The following is a 21,852-nucleotide window of genomic DNA, read 5'->3' as shown; positions in this document are numbered from 1 at the left end:
CAGTACAGCTAGATGGTGCCCGGCTACCACCACTGACTGCTCTGACCGGGATCACAACAGAGGGTTCTGGACAGAGCTGGAGAAGGATGTATAGCATAATTCTAACTCACAAAAAAAAGACCAGATTTACTGGCTTAAAGGAAACTGGAGAAACCTCGAGCGTATGGCCCCCAGACACCCTTTTAGCTCAGTGGTGAAGTTACCTCCGAGGTTGACTGTTCAGCCTGGGAGTGGACAGCCCCGTGAAACCAAATGAGACTAACGAGCTACAGGAGTCCAGTGACAAGGGCCAGAAGGCAGAAGGGGACAAGGAAACTGGTGAGAGGGAACTCAAGATTGAGTAAGGATATTGTTGATGTGTTGTGAGACTGTTAACCATTGTCATAGGGCAACATTTGTAGTAAGTGTCAAATGAGAAACTATTTTGTCCTGTAAGCCTTCATCTTAAGTGAGAATAACAGCACATTTGGAAGAGCGTAGTCAATGTCACTGAACTCTGCATGCAGAAATTTTTGAAACGATGTATCTTTGGCTATGTGTATTTTCACCAAAAAAAAAAAAGGGTTGAGAATTTAGAGGGTTAATATGTTGTGGGGTTGTTAACCAATGTCATAAAACAACATGTGTGCTACTGTTTCATGAGAAACTATTTGTTCTGTAAGCCTTCACCTGAAGTACAATAAAATAAAAAAATTAAAAAAAACAGAAGTAAGTTCCCAGAGTGTACAGAACTTGTCTGTTTTGTTCTCAAATGTATGGAACAGAGCCTGGACCTACAGAAAATGTTCAGTAATTATTTATCAAATTAACCAAATGAATGACCGAATGCTCAACTCCGTCCTTACTGCCCTCCCAACAATCACAAAATTCTATCAATTCTATCTCTACAATAATTCTTAAATTCATCCATTCCCCTCAATTTCCACTTCCACCCCTACAATTCAGATCCTCATTCCTTCGTGGCTGGTCTGTCTGTCCCAGTTTTCTTTTGCCTCTGGGCCATCCAACATGTCACTGCCACATTCACTTCCCTAAAGCAGTTTTGATCATATACTCTTACTCCATTCAAAAACGTTCAGTACTTGTCTACTGCTTATCAAGTAAAGACCAATCTTCTTAGTCTAACATTCTAAGCCCTCTATGATTGGGCTCCAGCTCTCCCTTTTCAGATGCATTTCCCACTGCTCCTCATTCCTTTCTCCACATTCCTATCAAATTATATTAACTCAGGTGCCCCTAAAATGTCCTCATGCTTCTGTGCTGAGCCTTTGTTCATATTGTTCTCTCTGCCTAGAATGCTGTAGTCCACCCCTCTTTCCCAAAATCCAAGGCCTAATTCAAATACTACTCTTACCCTGAAGCTGTCCTGAGGCCTATCAAAAATACTACCAAAAATAGTATCACACTTTAAGTTACCACATTATAAAATTCTTAAGGGTAAAGAATAGATTTTATTAACCTTTGTTCCCCCCAAGAGAACCCAGTACCTCATATATAGAAAGTAATCAAGAAGTATCTGTTGAATAAATTGATTATATTTTATATGAGGCAACCCAACTGGTATATATTCCGCATGAGCTTTTCTCGTTCCCTTTACAGTCAGTTAATACAGGGAGGGCAACACAACTCATACAGCAAAAAAAAAAAAAAAAAAACCCAACAACACTTAATAAAGGTGAACATGACAGAAGCACTTAGAATATACAGAAAATAACATCCTTAGTCTAATACACACTTGAGAGCAATAAATAAAAAAAGAGACTGAAGTACTAGGTAGAGGCTGTTATCTATCGACCTATAAATTCCCTTCTAAGATTCTCCAAGTCTACAAGAGAAGTGATAAGACTGACGGCACCTGACAATAGTTACCTAGCCTTATGAAAATGTCTCTAAAACATTAGGAAATCTACTTCCTGATCTATCTCCTCAGTCCTTAAAGGACCAATTATTTGGGAAAGGAAGAGACATACTGGTAATCAGTCTATTTTCCTCCTAGAGTTCAATTAATTTTGATAGATGAGAAAATTTTTCACTAGGAAAAAAAAAAAGTCACCTTTCATGTCAATAAACCTGAAACCAAAACCGGTGCCATCGAATCGACTCCAACTCATAGCGACCCTTTAGGACAGAGCAGACCTGCTCCATGAGGTCTCCAAGGAGCAGCTGGTGGATTTGAACGGCCAACCTTTTTGTTAGCCGCTGAGCTCTTAAGTACAAAGTGTTTCATAGGCATCGTCTCTTAAGAATAATTCATTCAAAAAATACTGATTGAGTTCTTACTACAGGGTAGACACTGCTCTAGCTGATGAAGACACAGGAAGACAGACAATAGTCAAATATGTGTCAGGTGTTGTTAAGTGTTATAAAGAAAAATAAAGCAGGCTTGGGGCAATAGGCTGTTTTATTTTACACAGGGTAGCCAAGAAATGATCCCCACAACAATTCTGTAAGATAGGTGAGCTTCATTTTCTAGATAGGGAAATTGAGACCCTAAATAGTTAAGTGACATGCACAAGATTACCTAGAATTAGATGAGGATATAATCAGAAACAAGATTTCCCAACTCTTCATCAACTGCTAAGGCTATAAAAGAATCTGATTTGGGAATATTTAATTAAATTCCTTTTTGTCTAGATAATGATACTTAGAGTGGAAAAGAACCCCATAGATGCTCATCATTAATTAGTTGCCCTGAGAATGGCCCACCTCCCAATGGCTCACAGACATTTGCCTCAAGTTGATTTGGTGAATAAACTAACACACCATTTTGTTTTCTGACATTGTTGCAAAATGTTTTTGGTTTTTTTAAACAACAAAATACACCAAAGTTTAAAAATATGTAGTGTATGTTTAAAAGCAGCATCTAGGCTTATTTTGCAAAAGGAATACCTCGTTAGAAACACGTCAGATCACACTTAATGAAATAAACCCTCCTTTAACAGCCTGTATCTGCCCTACGTACCTGTGGAAAATGTATGAAAATAGATCCGGCAAGGATTTTCTGCCAGGAGCTCATGGGGATGAACGTGTGTGTATGTGTGTATGTGTAACACATAGAGTCCTTCATTTGAGGAAGCTGACAGAATACTAGTGAAGTAAAGAGAAGAGTGTAAATGTTGTTGGGAACAAGGATGCCGTGCCATACCTAACCTGAGTTAAACTTAAATCTACTTCTTATCAGAGGCAGGTCTGAGAGTCTGAATATACTGTAGAAATTCAGAAGGAGGAGGAATCAGTTCTGGTGTAGGAGAATCAAATTAGGCTATAAGGAAGAAGAGGCCTCTGGGCTGGGCCTGGGAGAATGAGTAGAATGTTAAAAGATGAAAGTAAAAGACCGAGTATATTTCAACAGAAGGGGATAGAGAACAGAAAGCAGGGGACACTGAAGAAACAGAAAGTTGTCTGCCACAGCTAGAACACAACAGTTGATAGGCAAAAGTGAGAAGTGCAATTGGAAAGACACGTGTATGTCCAGCTCTATTTTGCGCATATTATAGATAAGAAAATCAAAGTCCATAGAATTTAAATGATTTGGTCAAGGGCAAGGGCAAACGAGAGGCAAAGCTGGAACTAAAACCAAGGTTTTTATATTCCCAGTTAGATGCTCTTTCTACTATGCCATTCTGCCAGCAGGTCACGGATGGATTGTGGTGGTGCAGTGCAGTGAAGTACTTAATATGGCCCTTCTAGCTCTAGTCTTTGTGACTCCTACACAATGATTGGGAGGGACCACGCAAATAAGGTGCATGGCACTCTGTGGGGGTGGGACCATGAAAATAAGGTGTATGGAACCCTAACGAAGGGATTGATCAGTTTTGCCATCCTGCTAGGCTTAAAATGAGCTATCCCAGAGGTGGGCAGAAGGCACCTCACTACCACCAAGAGACAGGAGTGAAGCGCGTCCTTTGGTCCTGGGGTTTCTGCGCTGAGAACCTCCTAGATCCAGGAGACAGAGAGAGAGAGAGACAGAGAGAGAGAGCTAGCTACAACACCAGAGATGGCGAAACAGCAAGAAGCAGTGGCAGAAAACAGTGGCAGCAAAACCAGCAGACCAGCAGAAGACGGAACAGTGGGCTTCCTGGCCCACAGAGCAAGGCCATTACAGTGGGTGTGCCAACCCACAGAGTGAAAAAGCTGAGTGCCTTTGGGCAGGAGGCTTCTTGGCAAAGTGGGGTGCCTCTGGGCACTTGTTGGAGGAGCTAGGCTTGCCGACCCATGGAGCTAGAGAGCTAAGTGCCTTTAGGACGAGGCTTACTGGTAGAGTGGGGTGCCCCCAGGCACTTACTGGCAGAGCTAAAGAGCTTTGTAACATTTGCCAGAGCAGGGCAGAGGCCGGGTGGCCCGAGAGGCCCGAGGGGCTGAGGGATGAGATGCCAAGGGCCAGGAAGAGGCCTGCCCATTGGCATGGCCCAGAAGCTGTCCTGACCGAACTGTAACCTGAGTCTGATCCTAAATTGTAACCTGTTACTTCCCTAATAAACCCCGTAACTGTGAGTATAGTCTGTGAGTTCTGTGTGGCCATTATAAAGAGTTATTGAAGCCAGCAGAAAAGTAGAGTGCCGTGGGAGGGACGGCTAGTGTCAGAATCGGTAAAAAGGTTTGAGAGAGGAGGTATTTCTGACCTCACCCTCACAGGAATCAGCCTTGGGCTGTTGATCTTGATTCCTCTTCCACCTTGTGAAGTTAGAAAAGGTCAGACGCTTCTGCCATGCCAGTTGGTGCCATTTTTTTACAAGTGGGTAGGAGATAATCTTCCTTTCAAAAGTAACACTATGTGGAGAGGTTAAGTAAACTTTCTCTTAAGATTACATGTCCAGTTAAACAGTTGTAGAAATATACTGGTATAAACTGAGAGTTAGAAGCCATGATTCTAGTTCTGGTTCTACCACTAACTGTGCTGCTGGTGTTTCACAAAGCACTAAACCTCATTTGTAAAATTTACAAATGAGGAGCCTGGACTAGATGATATCTAAGGACACCAAATTATAATATTTTATGATTCTAAGTAGACACCCACTTTGCAGGAAAAGGTATACATGAAAAGTTGAAGGAAAACTGAATTTGGGGAAGCCATATATGTATTTCTAATGCAATAGGAATGTGTCCTACATCAATCAATGCTGTAATTTAAATGTTTGTTTATAGGACTAACAAGGTTTACCCACTAAGCAAAAAGCGCTCACGTATCAATGAGCAGTTCTAAAAAAATGGGCAAAGGAAGTAGGAGTCAGTTCTGAAGGCCTTCATTTCAACTTAATCTATAGGCTTTTTTGCTACCTCACCTAAGACCATTACTAGGAATACACATGACCATTTAAAATTCAACATATTACTATTAAGTATTGGAGAGTATTTTTGCAGTGAAGATAGACACTTTGAGCACTAGAGAAAAAGCTCATGATTCGGCTCACTAAAAAAGTGGGGAGAAGGGAAAAATGAATTGAGAATTCACATTGATGAAACTTAAGAAGCAGAGAAAATAAGTAACAAAAGTAAGACGACTTCCATAGGTGTAAGAAAACTAAGAACAAAGGCATTCTGGACAGTTCAAGTTCTTTAAAATGCATATTTGTTTTTGCTTGTATATACAAAAAGAATGTCTGGAAGATAATACTAACAATGTTTGGTTACCTGTGCAGTGAGATAAGAAGTGGGCAGGTGAGGGACACGGGTAAAAGGAAGATTACTTTTTACTGCATACCTTTGAATTTTTAACCATGTAATTGTATTACCTATTTTAAAAATTAAAAGATTTAAATGTTCATTAAATTCAATTATTTGCTGCAAACAGTTGAGAAACAAAGTCAAAAACGGAGGCTTTGGAACAAAGTACCAAGAAGCAAAGAAAATTTAAAGTTGCAGCACTGGGAGATCTAAGGCAATTCAAAGAGAGGAGGATCCAGGATGTTTGCCGGGACCAACGGGAAAAAGTGTGAAATGTAACATAGACAACAATTGTTGGGGACCTCAAGAAGCTTATGATGCTCCAACCAGCACCAGCAGGAACAAGAGTATCTTGGAAACACAATACACAACTTTTAGGACGTTGGGTCCCTGGAGAGTATGAAATCCACAATGGGATGAAACCAGAGCTTTACTAATAGAGAATTAGTTCTCTCTCACTCCTAAAATAAAGAGGGAAGGAAATGAGAAGTTTCTACAAGAGTAACAAAGATAATTGTCTGTTAGAAAATAAGACTTATAGGGGAATAAAAGGAATCAGGAACCTGTGTCATTTAGTAAAGAAAAGAGATTCTATTTTGCCAAAGAAAAATAGCCCTTGAAAACCAAACCAAAAGAATTGTCCTCTTAAAGTCATTTCTACTCTTATGATTTTTTGATTTGTGGGTTAATTCCCAGTGTGCTTCCTTATAGGAGGGGCCTTGCTAATTTAGTTTAATAAAGGGCTACTCAGTAATAAAACCGAATCAAATCCATTGCTATTGAGTTGATTCCAACTCATAGTGACACTACAGGACAGAGTAGAACTGCCCCCATAAGGTTTCCCAGGAGTGGCTGGTAGATCAAATTGCCAATCTTTTGGTTATCAGCCAAACACTTAACCACTGCACCACCAGATCTCCTACTTGGTAATAAGTATTAGTAATGCCAGTAAAGATTTGCACGTAAACTTTAGCAAGCATATTATTTTTAATCAACTGAAACACCCCTCATTTAAAAGTACACTTAATACTTCTGAAGTGCTAACAATATTTTTTCTTGGTATGGGTGGTGGTTTGTTTTATGAACTTTTCTGCATGGTATTATATTTCATAATTAAAAAAAAAATTACAACAAAAAACAGTTATCTTTTCCAGGAAGAATTTACCCTTGTGTTGAAGCCACAGGCTGAAGTCAGACCTCCTGTCCTGAAAAGCTGGTCTCCTGATGAGCTCCATCAGTAATGATTTGGCCCACCCAAGGAATGATACTAAGACCCACAGAGACCCACCCTCTCTGGCAAGTCCTCACATCCATACCAAAAAAAAAAACAACAAAAAACCCACTGCCGTTGAGTCAATTCCAACTCATAGCGACCCTACAAGACAGAGCAGAACTCTGTCTATATGATTTCCAAGCAGGGGCTGGTGGATTTAAACTGCCAACTTATTTGGTCAGCAGCCGAGCTCTTAACCACTGTGCCACCAGGGTTCCCACATCCACACCAGGCCACTGAATGGGTACTGGGAATGAAAAGAGGCTGTCCATAGGCCAGGAACCAGCAGCGAACAGCACACAAAGGAAAACTGGGTTCTGACAACTAGTATCTCTGTATATTTCATATACTGTCAGGTTTTAGAAAAGGAAATTCAATTTGCATTTGAGTTGGAAAAATAAATAGTAGAGATAAAAACAAAGAGGTTTTAACCACCTAAAAAGCCAGTGCCCAAAGGGCTTTATGTATCCGTTTATTGCTATAACAGTACTTTCTGGAAAAGTTATACTAATTGGCTAAAACGATCTAAATAGGCACAGCTTAAACCCTGCCATCTGTCATTTCTTTTGACATCTATAAGATCATGGATACAAGGGCAGGGGAGAGAAGGGAAATGCATCTAAAAATATTTCAGAAATTTACAATGAATGAAATAATTTTCTAAAAACAGCCCAGTATTCCATGTTTTCTTATTCACTAACCCAAAAAGTTAAACCTCACCTCCTCCCTCACTCACCCACCCTGACACAGCAAAGGTCCAGTTAAAAATTTTAGACTTCAGAAAGGAAAAGGAAATCAACGACAGTTAATTATAACTATTTAGCTCCAGAATTTTATATTTGAAAAAGTTCTTAGAAATCCTGTCCAACTGCTCGGTTTCTAGATGAGAAAATTCAGACCCAGAGAGATGCAGTGACTTGCTAAAAGTCATGAAATACTTTTGAGAGTTTCTCCCCCTTCATTTATTGATTTCTTTTCCCACAAATGGTTTGCAATAGCTTGAACAACACATATAATAGAAAAGAAAAATATAAATAGTAAACATGGTGAATGATGGTAGAATCAGGATTCTTTAGTTCTAGTCCACCGTTCTTTATGTCATGACATGTTTGGTCCCCTAAACTTCCTTGAATTTCCAGAGGCAGATACAGGCTACTGGTTCCACTTTGACTATTATGCAGTTGCTCTGAGCTGCAACAGAAGTACTTGGGTAGAGGATCATTTTGTGTAGAGAACATCTTCACTGCTTTTGCTGTCCTGAACTAAAAATACCTCTGCAACTACAGCTAAATCAGGAGATCTATTGGCTTAGTCTACTTTTGTCCCATTATGAAGCCAAAGAAGCTGAAATTTTTTTCAAAATTGAAAGACTGAAAGGCAATTTAGTCAAGGGGCCTTAATATTTGTAAATATATAAATACACAAAGCCAGTTCCACCTCCTGGAAGAGTATTATCAATCTCATTCTTTAAATGGCATCTATCAAATGAGGAAATCCCCTAAAATGGTGTCTGATGTCAGTCTTTAATAATATTATCTGGCTAGTTATTAGCTTTGCTTCTCCATTTGTTGCATTGTTATCGAAAGATAATCATAAAAAAGAAACCCAAGAGTTTGGTCAAATCTTTGTTAGAGAAGTTTGAAATCCTCAGCCAAATGGAAACTGGTGTTTCTCTCATCCATGCTCTCTACTTGCAGAAAAAACAGAACTGACTCTACGTAACAGTCAGTGCTGGTTCAGCTCAGACAACTGCGTAACAAGGCCAAAGACATAGAGTCTATCCTCATTGGCCCAGTTTGGTTTACTTTATTCTATTTCTGTCCCCAATGGCTATGTTATGATATCACAAAGGGGATTGGATAAGAGTGCAAATCCATCATCTCTTCTATATTAACAGGCTCTGATGATGTTGCAATAGTAACATCATCTTTATATTGAAAGAACTTTAAGTGTCTGTGTGTGAGACAGATTTTACAGGGCTAATATCTTTTCATGCATGATGTCCTTCTCCAGGGACTGGTCCCTTCTGATAACATGTCCAAAGGACTTCATGCTTGGTAAAGTAGAGGGTCAACAAAAAAGAGGAAGATCTTCATTGAGATGGACTGACACAGTGGCTGCAACAATGGGCTTAAACACAGCAACGATTGTGAGGATGACACAGGACTGGGCAGTCCTTCGTTCTGTTGTACATAGGGCTGCTGTGAGTCAGAACCGACTTGACACCTAACAACAACCACCACCATCTTTTACTATGCCATCTTTCTTGGACTCTATTAAACACTCTTGTTTCATTTTCTGATCTGGCCTGAAGCCAAAAACAGAAGCCTTATTAACAGAGTTGAGATTTGCCAAGACCCACAAATGACCCTCTGTAGCAATTAAACTGAAAAATAATCCCCATAAACCAGAGCTGAAACAAAAGGTTAACGATTTATCCAAACTTTGGCAAAGAGACAGTACTTTCTCATTTCCCCTAAGCCTGTTAGGAAAGGGGTGTCTGAAGCTGCTCCTCCTCCTCCAACTCACTTTCTGCGTCAAATAGTATGGGTCAAAGTCCTCCAGGGGAACCGCAACCAGGCCTTGTGGGATGTCCCCGTAGATGAAAGGTAAACTCTTCCCTGCTTCCAGGTCACTGTTTGGCTTGGGCTTGCTGTCCTCATCATCTTCCCGATGGCTGCCATCGGCCTTTGGGGGTTTCTTGAGCTTGCTCTCAGCAATGCGCCTCTCAATGTTTGCCAGCGACTCAGGGGTGAAAGGCTTGAAACTATCAGGGCCTGGTGGTGCAAGCAGCTGTGCTGCCATCTTCTCATCCTGCAGCAGCTTCGTTAGTTTTGCTGCGTCCAGGACAGGTCAGCTCTGGAAGAAACAGCAACACAGACAGCATTAATCAATCACTGCTCTAAAAAGAGGCCAGACCAAAACACCGCACTCTCAACCTTTCTTCACAACCTTCACAACAAAGGAAGTCTAGTTTCTTCCATAAAGTGGTTATTTTTCTCTTCAGAAAATCTGTGGCACAAATGGACTAGGTGATGTTCATAACCACCCCTTAGGGGAATGATCAGTGAGTGAGATCAAAAGATGGGTGTCTCCTGAATTACTAGTATTTATTATTTACTTAGATGCAACTCACTGTTAGGAACCAAATACAACAACAAAGATGTATTCCATACCCTCAAGGAACTTGCATTCTAAACTATCCAGAGGCCTGTGTTAGCTTTGGAGTCCTTATATGCTCAAGTCACCTTCCTCTGCTGGAACTCTACTCCCCATAGAAACACTCTTCCTTCTAAGGGTGACACAAAGGTAAATCGTCACATTCTCAAATTTCAGTTTCTAAAAACAAAATAAACCCTTCAAAACTTTGGAGGCACGAAATACAGATAAAATAGCTCCCATCTGCTTTGGCTCTTCTGTTTCAAGTTATTTTTCAATTCACTAAATTACGTAAAATCTATCAAGTATAAAAGCCCAGAAGTATCTCCTTCAACGATCAAGCTCTTGCCAGGCACAGATGCAAGGCACTTTTTTCCTCTGGAGAGGGCAGACGCTGCTCTAAGTACCTCCCACTTAGCAACGAGAAAAAGCAAATGGGAGCGGAATCTCAGAGAACTCCCTCTGATGCAACAGCACTGCAGCGCTGCAGGCTGAAAGACAGCAGAGATGCCCGTGTGCACCTCAAATTGGGAAGGACAGGGAAGTGAGAATTGGATTACAAACACAAATTCCCTTCTAGAAAGAAAAATTCAAACGACAGCATACTAGAGTCAACAGTTTCTAAGCATGGTATTAGAAAAGTCCATTTCCACCGATGTTTATACAGAGACCTGGGGTATTTAAATACACACTTTGAAATGGAGGAATCCCTGATGTCAAAAGCAACAGTGTCTGGTTACGGTCGTAAAAGGACCCAAGAAAGTGTGTCTCACTATGAAAGCTTTAAGGGCTTTCCTGGCAGGCAGTTCAGCTAGAGCCAGCGGTGCTACTTTTCTCCTTCAGTTTTGTGTTTTGTTGTAATTTTTCCCCTTCTGAGGGAAGAAAGAAAATTATTTTGTGAAATTTAATTTCATTGGGAAACATGATTAATTTGTAGAATTAACACCCCTACTGCATTCAGTATAAGTGAGGACCACAAAGGCAATCTAGGATTTTTTTCTTTTTAAGAAAGACTAAAGATTGTTCTTTCCTCTCCTGCTTAGCCCTCAGGGTTCACTTCAAGGCTCACATCCACAAAACTTGAGATTCCTCAAGAAAACAGTAGTAGAGTTAACTCTAAATAACTTGGGAGTGAAATACCCAAGCGCTCCTGTCATAAATCCATCTGATGAGATCCCAGATTTCTCTAGTGATAGTGATCACTTAGTGTTGCAAAGGCAGTGTGTGGTGTCTGCATGCAGCCTGGTCAGCTCATTCACCTACAGCATGAGGCTAATAAGGCCAGAACCACAAGTTTGCTCCACACAGACCTGTTAGCTTCATACTACACAAAAAAACATGGCTCCGCAGACAGTGACGTCAGGGAAATCATTCTCACGCATGAAGCATGAAGCATAAAATTTTAGAGATGCAAGAGATTTTACTCAGTCCATTTCATTTTACAGATGAGGAAATTTGGGGTTCTAAGACGTTGGACAACTTGCCCAAAGTCACAGAATCACAACCAAAGAGCTCTCTGACTCCTTGGCTCATACTTCTTTTATCTTAAATGAAGGGAAAAGCTTTACTGATACTAAGCCTTTCTTCACAATGTTTTCCCCAACCTAGAATTCCTTTTTCCTCATTCCTTTCCTACTATCTATGCCTAAATTGCCCCCAATAAATTCCAACTCTTCCACAAACCCTTCCCATCAACTCCAGCCTTTTTTAATTTTAACTCCTATAGCTCATCATGATCTGGGCTAACATTCATCACATACTCGCTATTTTCAGGCATTGTTCTAAGCATTAACTGCATTAATCATTTAATCTTCAGAACAACATATGAGGCAGATAACATTATTTTACAGATAAGGAAACTGAGGCACAGAGAACTAATACAGCTTGCCCAAAGTTACACAGCTGGAAAGTCACAAAGTCAGGATTCGAAACACCCTATACCATTTGTTTTGGCACTTAATCATTGCCAAATTACACTATATGTGAATATCTTGCCTCCCTACTTAGAGTATAACTTCCCAGAGGGCATGGATGATGTCTAAAACTTCTTTAGTATTCCTTTCACACAGAACAGATTATGCCTGGAACCCATCATTAGTCCGAATACCTGGGACCCTTTGGTCCCCACATCCATACTCATTACCAATGCTAGGTCACACTCTGTCCCTGCTTGGAGGACAAAGAATACTACAAGAATAAGTCACAGAAGATGCTGACAAAGTCTTGTGCTCTAACTGCATGCACCTGGACTCTTTACAGTTTAACTAGTCAAAGGCTAAGTCCTCCACCTTTGCTTTCAGATCTTGTTTCCTCCTGCCTCTCCAAGACCATATCCCCTCAATTTTTCCTGTTCCATCGCATGCCCAATCTTTTCCTACTTCTAAACCTTCTCCCTTTACATCTCATGCTGACACTCTATTCCTTTGGTTTAGGTGATACTATACTATCCTTGTTCTAACCACCACTCCAATCTCCTCTTCCCCTATTACCTCTTTCTTCTGTAAGGGATGGCCTTCTTCAATTTCTCTGTTACACTCTTAGGGATCTCATCTACTCAAAATAATCTCTACGTGGGTGATTTGCAAATTTCTACTGCCAGCTCTGATTGCTCTTCTGAGTCCCACAATTGTCTCAAGGGGATGTGCCACATTAAAGCATTTAAAAGCACTCATCTTCTTATTGCTGAAACTGATTCCTATTCATGGCTTTCTTTTTTTTTGTTATTGGGACCATCATTTTTCCAGCCATCCAGGGTGGAATCTCAGTCACCTTTGCTCAGTCATCGTTTGCTGTCCTTATCCAACCAAGTTACCGGCCTTACCAATCTTCTTCTTTCAGAGTTTCTATTTTCAACAGCATTGCCCTACTTCACGTCTATTGCAATAACTTCTCAACTGGTCTACCAGTCCTCAGTCCATCCAGCGTATCTCCAAAGATCTATTTCCCTAAAAATCTGCTTTCATCATGTCATTCTCCTCTCTCATACCTGCCAGAGTTAAAAGACAGATTCCAAATTTCTGCTATTTTACTGCCATTCAAGACCTTTTACAACCTTACAGTTTTCAAACATTCTCTTCTACTGCTTCCCTGAAAAAGCACCTGGTCTGGTGACTGTTTTTTCTTTTTGGTATAATGTATATATAATAAAGTTCACAAATCATAAGTGCACATACGTATTACTTTGTACATATGTATACATCTGTGTAATCACCACCCAAATCAAGATATAGAAGATTTATTTCCAGCACTCCAGACAGCTCTCTTGAGCTTTCTCCTAATGAATTAAACCCCTACCTCCACCAAAAGGCTATGACAGCATGTATTATCACAGATTAGTTTTGCCTGTTCTTGCACTTCATATAAACAGAATATTCTCTTTGGGGTCTGACTTCTTTCACTCAACATGATGTCAATGAAATTCATCTTTGTTGTGTGTGTAGCAGTTCGTTCTTTTTACTGCTGTGTAGTATTCTATTGTACGAATATAGCACAATTTATTTATCCTATCTACTTTGACAGGCATTTAGGTTGTTTACAGTTTTAGGCTACTAAGAATAAAAGCTGTTATGAACATTCTTGTACACGTCTTTTGGTGGACATGTGCATTCATTTCTTTTTGGTATGCAGCTAGGAGTAGAATGCTGGGTCAGAAGAAGGCATATGTGATACTGCCAAGTGGTTTTCCAATGTGCTTGTGCCAGTTTACACTCCTACCAGAAAAGTAAGAGTGTTCCAGTTGCAGCATATCCTCATCAGCATTTGGAAATGTCAGTCTTAATTTTATCTACTTTAGTGGGTATATAGTGGTATCTCATTGCAGTTTTAATTTGTATTTCTCTGATGATACTGAGCACCTTCTCATATGGTTATTGGCCTTTTAGATATCCTCCTTTGTGAAGTGCCTGTTTAAGTCTTTTGCCCATTTTTTTCTATTGAGTCATCTGCATTTTTCTTATTGATTCCAGGAAGTTCTTTGTATATTCTCCACACAAGTCATTTCTGAGATATATTTCAAGTATCTTTCCCTTTTTTACTTTCTTAACGGTGTCTTTTGATAAATAGTCCTTAATTTTACTGAAATCCAGTCTATCAATCTTTTCTTTCCTGTTAGCAATTTTTTGTTCTGTGTAAAAAATCTTTGCTTATTCCATGGTCATGAAACTATCCTCCTACGCTTTTTTCTAGAAGCTTTATTGTTTTACCTTTCTCATGTAGATTTGCAAACCATTTGGAACTGATTTTTGTATATGGTGTGAGGCAGAAGCCAAGGTTCATTTTCTTCTATATGGGTATCCAAGTGACTCAACAGAAAAATGTCTTTCCACTGACTCCTAAATATACTTTCATTTCTGTATTTTAAACCTCCTATACCTATATCTGGAGCCCTGGTCCCACAGTGGTTAAGAGCTACAGCTGCTAACCAAAAGGTGAGCAGTTTGAATCCACCAGCTGCTTCTTGGAAACCCTATGGGGCAGTTCTACTTTGTCCTATAGGATCGCTATGAGTCAGAATTGACTCGACGGCAGCAGGTTTGGTTTTGGGGTTTGGATACCTGTACCTGGAGTCCTGGTGGTGTAGTGGTTAAGAGCTACAGATATTAACCAAAAGGTCAGCAGACTGCATCCAACAGCTGCTCCTTGGAAACCCTATGCCACAGTTCTACTCTGTCCTTTAGGGTCACTACAAGTTGGAATCGATTCAACGGCAATGGGTTTGATTTTTTTTTTTTTTTATGCCTATACCTGCTCCCTGAAGTCTTTCTTTCCTTCTTATCTAAATTCTATTTACTCATTAAATCCATCTTAAGCCCCTCCTCTTTCTGAAGAAATTGTCTTACACAAAGTAAAAATAAACTTTTTAGATTTAAAAGGAACTTACAGATCATCTAGTCTAACTTTCTTCACTTTACAGATAAGGAAACTAAAGTTTAGAGAGGCTGAGTTATCTAACTGCGAATTAGTGACAGATGCAGAGCTACAACACAGGTTTCTTGGCTCCAATATAATGCTCTTTCCACTATACCTCACAGTCTCTTATGCCAATGAGCCTTGTCGATCATCACAATACTATTTCTGTTCATCTTCTTGCAGTGCTACAGATGAGACACCAGTACAGATGATGAGGGAACAGTAAAAGTGACTTTTAACCTTGAGAGTTCAGAAACAGAGACTGAACTCGACTCAAAGTTAGGGGTGACAGGGGGCCAGGGCTCTCTTCTTTAGGTTGTCCAGGAAGATTAAGACCTTAAACTGCCAGGTGTGGCCTGGACATACACAAATAAAGAGGAATCCAAATTAAGGGAAATGCGGTAGAAGAGAGAAAGAAATCTGACACTGGGGTGAGGTTTTAACAGGGATGAAAGGAAGAAACCATCTAGGAGGAGTTGTTAAGGAAACACTGTAGAGAAGCGTATTCAAGAAAAAATGTTCGCAGGAGGAAGACTAAATAAAAAGTCACAAGTAGCATTAAAAACTTGTCTCAGAGAGAAGTAAATTGGGAATACCTATTTAAAATTTAAAGGAGCCCTGGTGACACAGTGGTTAAGCACTTGGCTGCTAACAAAAACGTTGGCAGTTCGAACCTACTAGCTACTCCACAGGAGAAAGATGTGGCAGTCTGCTTCCATAAAGATTACAGCCTTGGAAACCCTATGGGGCAGTTGTACTCAGTCCTACAGGGTCACTATGAGTCTGAATTGACTTGATGGCAACGGGTAGACCAATAAATAAACTATAAAAGTTCACACAAAGAGATGTATAACGATATTCTATGATTTCAGGTACGTGAAATGTCCGAAACAGGTAAATCCATAGAGACGAAATGCAGATTGGTGGTTGCCCGGGATTGGGGGCAAGGGATAACGGGAGGCAACTGCTTAATGGACATAGAGTTTCCCTTTGAGGTGAGGAAAATATTTTGGAACTTGATAGAGGTGGTGGTTGCACAACATTGTCAATGTACTAAATGCCACTGAATTGTTCAGTTTAAACTGGTTAATTTTATGTTACGTGAATCTCACTTCAATGAAGAGAGAGATGTATAATGAGATTTCTGCAAATGACACCAGAAATGCTAATCTGCTTAGATCCCAATTTGATGTGTCCTAACCTTGTATATATCACTACCCTTACTAGACTTGCCTTATCTTTTCTTCCTCTTTTTAAAAATGCCCTAAGATCAATAAACTATAAAACACAAACATTTATAAGGCAATTAAGAAATTCAGTACTGACTGAATATTTGATGATATTAAGGAATTATTATCAGTTTTTAGATGTGATACTGACACAATGGTTACTTTTTTTTTAAGACATTAACTTTTAAAAATACAAATTGAAATATTTTTGATAAAATTATAATATCTGGACTTTGCTCCAAAAGGAGACAGAAAAGCTGGTAATGGGGAACCCACGGTTGAGAAGGGGAGAGAGTTGCATGTTGTGGGGTTGGCAACCAATGTCACAAAACAATATGTGTATTAATTGTTTAATGAGAAACTAGTTTGCTCTGTAAACTTTCATCCAAAGTACAATAAAAAAAGATTTTAAAAAAATCCATTGGATGGAGGAGAGGAAAGTAGGAGAAGTATGAATAAAACAAGACTGGTCATGAACTGATAATTATTGAAGCTGAGTGTTGAAGACATGGGAGTTCACTGTACTATTCTTTCTGCTTTTAAATATGGTTGACATTTTCCATAATAAATTTTCCACCATAAAAAGTTTTCTAATGCCTTCAAGAAGCCTTCATGGGGAAAAAAAAACAAAAACAAAACCTTTTATGATTAACCTCAATAAATTATTCACTCCCCTACTTGTCTCAACTGATATTGCATTATAAACACCCTTTGACTGTCTTGTGTGCGTTGCGGGGGGGGGGGGACGGGGTGAGGAGGGGGTTGTTTACGTTTCTCATAAGGTCCTTGAAAGCAGAAGGCTTTCCAGTTATATCTCCCAGGTCTTCCTCCTACCCTACCCAACTCCAAGGCCTTATGCTCTAGTAATACTAGACCAATCACCAATCACCATTCCCTGAACATGTTACAGCCTCTTTTGTATCTTTTTTTAACTTTTGTTGCAATCTCAAAAAACTCCTACTTTTCCTTCAAACTCAGCCTAAAAGTCATCTTGTTAGTAAAGGTATTTTGGCAATCCCCACTGTAGAATTAATGTTTTCTTCTCTGTGCTCCCATACCATGTTAGGCATATTTCTGCCATGGCTCTCACAGCACACAGGAACTTCATTATGTTTATATATCTGCTTCTTTCACTAGACATTCAGCATCTTCAGGGGAGGAACCATCACTAACTTATCTCTGTTATTTCTCCAACTTTGAACCAAAAAAACCAATCACACAGTAGGCCCCCAAATATGTGTTAAATTTAATTAACCTTCAAATGTCAGACATCAAAGTGGTTTTTCACTGTAACTAACCATAAAATGTTGAGAAGAGCTGATGTCAACATTCATTCAGAAACATTTACTACACCCCTACTACATGCCTCACACTGTACTCTGGATATACAATGGTGATCAAGATAGCTCCTGTCTTCAGAGACCTTACACTCTTCTGGGGCTGGCAGGTAAGTAAATAGGCAGAGTATAGTATGATAGATCCTCCAATAAAGTAAAATAAGCTTTTACAGAAACATACAAGCAGGGCAACTAACCTAGTTTGGAGAGATCAGGGAAGACTTCCTGGAGAAATCGAACTCTTAGCTAAAGCCTGAATGATAGTTAATAACCATTCAGAGGGCTGGTAGGGTGGGGATGGCAGGAAAATGGATATGAAGACACAGCATATACAAGAGACCACAGGCGGGAGATCAAGCCACTTGGGTACTGCAAACAGTTCCATATAAGTGGACTTCAGGAAATTAGTTAACAGGTAAGCAGGTGTTACACCAGGAAGGTGAAGTCCTATTATCATGGGAAGGAGTTTTGATTTTATCCTGTAGACAATAAGGAGATTGTGAAGACTTTTAAATAGGAAACGACTTGATCAAAGTTACATTTTAAAAAGATTATTCCAGCTACAGTGTAAAGAATGGGTCAGGGTGGGATGAGGTGGAAGAGAGCCAAGATTAGAGGAAGGCCAGGTAGAAGACTGTAGTAGTAATCTAGTTGAGAGATTAAGAATGGCTTAAAACCAGATGGCCACACAGGGATGGCGTGCTAACAAACAGTTTTATTGACTAAGTGAAGGTGAGAGATAAGACAGAAGGAAAATCAAGCAAGATGTCCAGACTGTCATGGGCAAATGGATGAAAGGAAGTGACATTCACTGAGACAGGGAATAGAATAAGAGGTGGTGGACAGCTCTAGGGTTAAGATGACTTCAGTTTTGAACGTGTTGAGTCTGAGGTTCTTTGATACATCTAAAGGGAGACTTCTAACAGGCAATGCGAGATGCAGTTCTGAATCTCAGAGGAAAGACTTAATAACAAAAACCAAAAGAAGAGAAGAAATGTGGTGTAGAACTATAGCTAGACTCTTGAGGACTGAAAGCCAGCTGATACACAGCTCATGGGGAATTAGCCAGGGGAGCAGCTCTGCACTGGGAGGAAGGTGGGTGGCTCTCATCATGGGAGAAGAGAGAAATGCAGCCAGATGGATAGAGTTTACACTGTCCCCACTCTCTGGGCCCCTCCTTCTTCCACTGACAACTAAATGCGAGGCTGCCAATTTTCTACTTTGTCACAGATTTCATTTTGGAAAATCATATAACAGTTCTAGAAATTGAAATAAAAACAATTTTGTCAAACCTTAATTTTAATCATTTTAAACATGAAAAATTGCAGTTTTAAGCCTCTCTTGATCACATCAGAATCTGGCTCTCCCTCCCACCAGATCTTATGGCCCATCCTCACCCTGGTGAATGTCAGCATCAGTGGTAACTGATGGCCACCCTGTGCATTTCTTCAGTCTTGCTGGCTTTCCACCTAGCTAGGCTACATTTTGTTCTGTTATACGTAAGATCACCATGAGTCAGAGTCAACTCAACGGCAAGTAACAACAACAGGGTACCTCTGAAGTTCATTCTCGCTAAGCTCTACTCCCATCATATTTTCCCAAAGCTGAGCTATTTGTCTCTGATTTTCAATAACTGGTCTTTTCCCAACCGTTTAAGGGATAGTCACTCTTTGTTGACTTACATATATGTCTTCCCACAGCAACCTCTGAATGATCTGTTTATAGGATACTTTATTTTAGAGACCTAAAATATGGTTATAAATGTAAGATTAACCACATCCATGAAAAGTAACTTTATCAGGAGATACTTGTGAAGTATGCAGACTTTGAGTACTTGAATATCTTGATCTAAAAATGCTAAGAAAGAGTCTTATTTAAGAATTTATCCTATTTAAATGAAGTCAAAATCAATGATTTTAAACGGATCCAAAAGTCTGTCTAAGCAAGCGCCATCATCCCAAAATGAAGTTACGTTTCTACCTTTTCGGTATTTCCATAAAACTACTTGATTCCCAATACATGGCCCAATCAATATGTCATTAGACTTCCATCTCCCTGGCTCTACAGACACTAGAAGTCATGTTTGTTCTCTATTTACCACTCACCCTCCATTAGCAATTTTTTCCTTCAAATTTATTTTCCATGTTTCTTTTATTTCTTCCACAAGGCAAAGTAAACTTTTCCCCTTTATATTCCATACATTAAACTCTTTGTAGACTATGGTTGTTGCCCCCACATCTATTCTCCTTTTCTTCATGAGTCTTCTTGATTCAAGTTACAACACAATTTTTCTTGCCCATTGCTTTGTAATTGAAAAAGGCTTCATGTTTGTAATCACTGGTTCTCTACTCCCTTTTGCCCCAATTTCAAAATGCACATTAGATTTCACCCTCAATTACCTATGCATCCCTTTCACAGTAAAACTGAGACTCTCCTTTCCATCTGTTTAGTCCCTCTCCCTCCCTTCCCATGCTATGGTCTTAAGAGAGAACAGAGGTTGTCTTATTTCTCGCTAGACTGTTTCCATGTTTTCCAGAGAATCAAACTACGGCATACTAGCATATCTTCAATATCTAGAAAAGAAATGTCAATTAACAGGTCAATTAATGACTACTCCTAGGAAGATCAAAACATTTAAGAAACTGCTTTATCAAAAGTGTCTAAAGACAAGTTTCTAGGTACTACTCTAGAGCCAGGTTGAGAAATTCTCACTTTGAACTTTCTCCCATAAGCATTTATTTGGCATGGTGAGAAAAGGAGACATCCTTCATATGAAGGAATATGTTAGGGGTTGGAGGAGGAGGAAGTAGCTGTACATACCAAAAACTTATAAAATTCCTAATTATAACTGAAGCAAAAGAAATTGATACATCTAGCATTTCATAACCTGCGATATGCAGATGACACAACCTTGCTTGCTGAAAAGTGAAGAGGACTTGAAGCAGTTACTGAAGAAACTCAGACTATAGCCTTCAGTATGGATTACACCTCAACATAAACAAAACAAAAATCCTCACTAGACCAACAAGCAACACTGTGATAAACAGAGAAAATATGGAAGCTGTCAAGGGTTTCATTTTACTTGGATCCACAAATCAATGCCCATGGAAGCAGCAGTCAAGAAATCAAACGACGTATTGCATTGGCCAAATCTGCTGGAAAAGACCTCTTTAAACCGTTGAAAAGCAAAGATATCACCTTGAGGACTAAGACATGCCTCACCCAAGCCGTGATACTTTCCATCGCCTTATGTGCATGTGAAAGTGGGACAATGAATAAGGAAGACTTAAGGACTGACATTTTTGAATTATGGTGTTTGCAAAGAATAATGAATATATCATGGACTGCCAGAAGAACGAACAATTTGTCTTGGAAGAAGTACAGCCAGAGTGCTCCTTGGAAGTGAGGATGGCGACTTTGTCTCATGTACTTTGGACATGTATCAGGAGGGACCAGTCCCTGGAGAAGGACATCATGCTCAGTAAGGTAGAGGGTCAGCAAAAAAGAGGAAGACCTTCGACGAGATGGACTGACACAATGGCTGCAACAATAGGCTCAAACATATCAATGATTGTGAGGATAGCACAGGACCAGGCAGTGTTTCGTTCTGTTGTACAGAGGGTCGCTGTGAGTCGGAACCGATTCAACGGCACCTAGCGACAATAACAGCATTTCATATTGCTCTTTTTCTTCACAACTGGATATAGTTAATCAGCTTAAGTCCAATGAGTATATGATTTGGGTTAGAGATTCACCACTTTGGACCAAATGCCTCATAATTTCCAGTTTTGCCTCAACTGTATAAAGATTATAAGGCCTATTTAAATGACAAAGAAAGTACAGTGCTTAATACAGTATGTAAATATAGAAATATGTAAATATCAGCTCTTAATACCACTTGTATCACCAGTTTAATTTTTCCCATTCCACTTAGTCTTTACAAAACACAAGTAGTCACTGGCTTATGACATATTCTAGTTACGAGGAACCACACTCACCACCGTCTTTTTTTTTTCCTGTACATCTTATTGTTAGTAATATGTATTATATACAACATTACAATGCTTAATTTGCTGATGTTATTCTCAGATGTTCACTTGCAGATGTTCAAAGATCAGATTTATGAAGATACTGATAATAAAAGGCAATAATAATGAAAACTAAAAAAAAAAAAAGAGGTATTTTACTTGCGTCAGAACCGACTTATGATGGAGTCATCAGAACAGAACCCCATCATAAGTAGAGGACTACCTGTAAATAAAAATTAAAAAAAAAAAAAAAA

The 21,852-nt window shown here is 39.5% G+C and overlaps 1 protein-coding gene across 6 annotated transcripts in view; it reads right to left on the bottom strand.

Moving 5' to 3' along the window:
* Nucleotides 1-21,852, bottom strand: part of SCN8A (sodium voltage-gated channel alpha subunit 8) — a 228,317-nt gene that overhangs the window by 153,732 nt on the left and 52,733 nt on the right. For 3 of the 6 annotated variants that reach the window (XM_004388346.1, XM_004388347.1, XM_004388345.2), the window contains exon 2: nucleotides 9,467-9,796. In XM_004388346.1, the coding sequence (XP_004388403.1) occupies nucleotides 9,467-9,742 (276 nt within the window). In that variant the 5' untranslated portion in view covers nucleotides 9,743-9,796. Of the gene's footprint in view, nucleotides 1-9,466; nucleotides 9,797-21,852 lie in introns of those variants that run through there. The other 3 variants (XM_023742419.1, XM_023742418.1, XM_023742420.1) reach the window with 2 other exon arrangements.

This window comes from Trichechus manatus, unplaced genomic scaffold (genome assembly GCF_000243295.1).
Source record: "Trichechus manatus latirostris isolate Lorelei unplaced genomic scaffold, TriManLat1.0 scaffold00209, whole genome shotgun sequence".
Classification (NCBI taxonomy): domain Eukaryota; kingdom Metazoa; phylum Chordata; class Mammalia; order Sirenia; family Trichechidae; genus Trichechus; species Trichechus manatus.
This window is presented reverse-complemented; position numbering and strand designations above follow the sequence as displayed.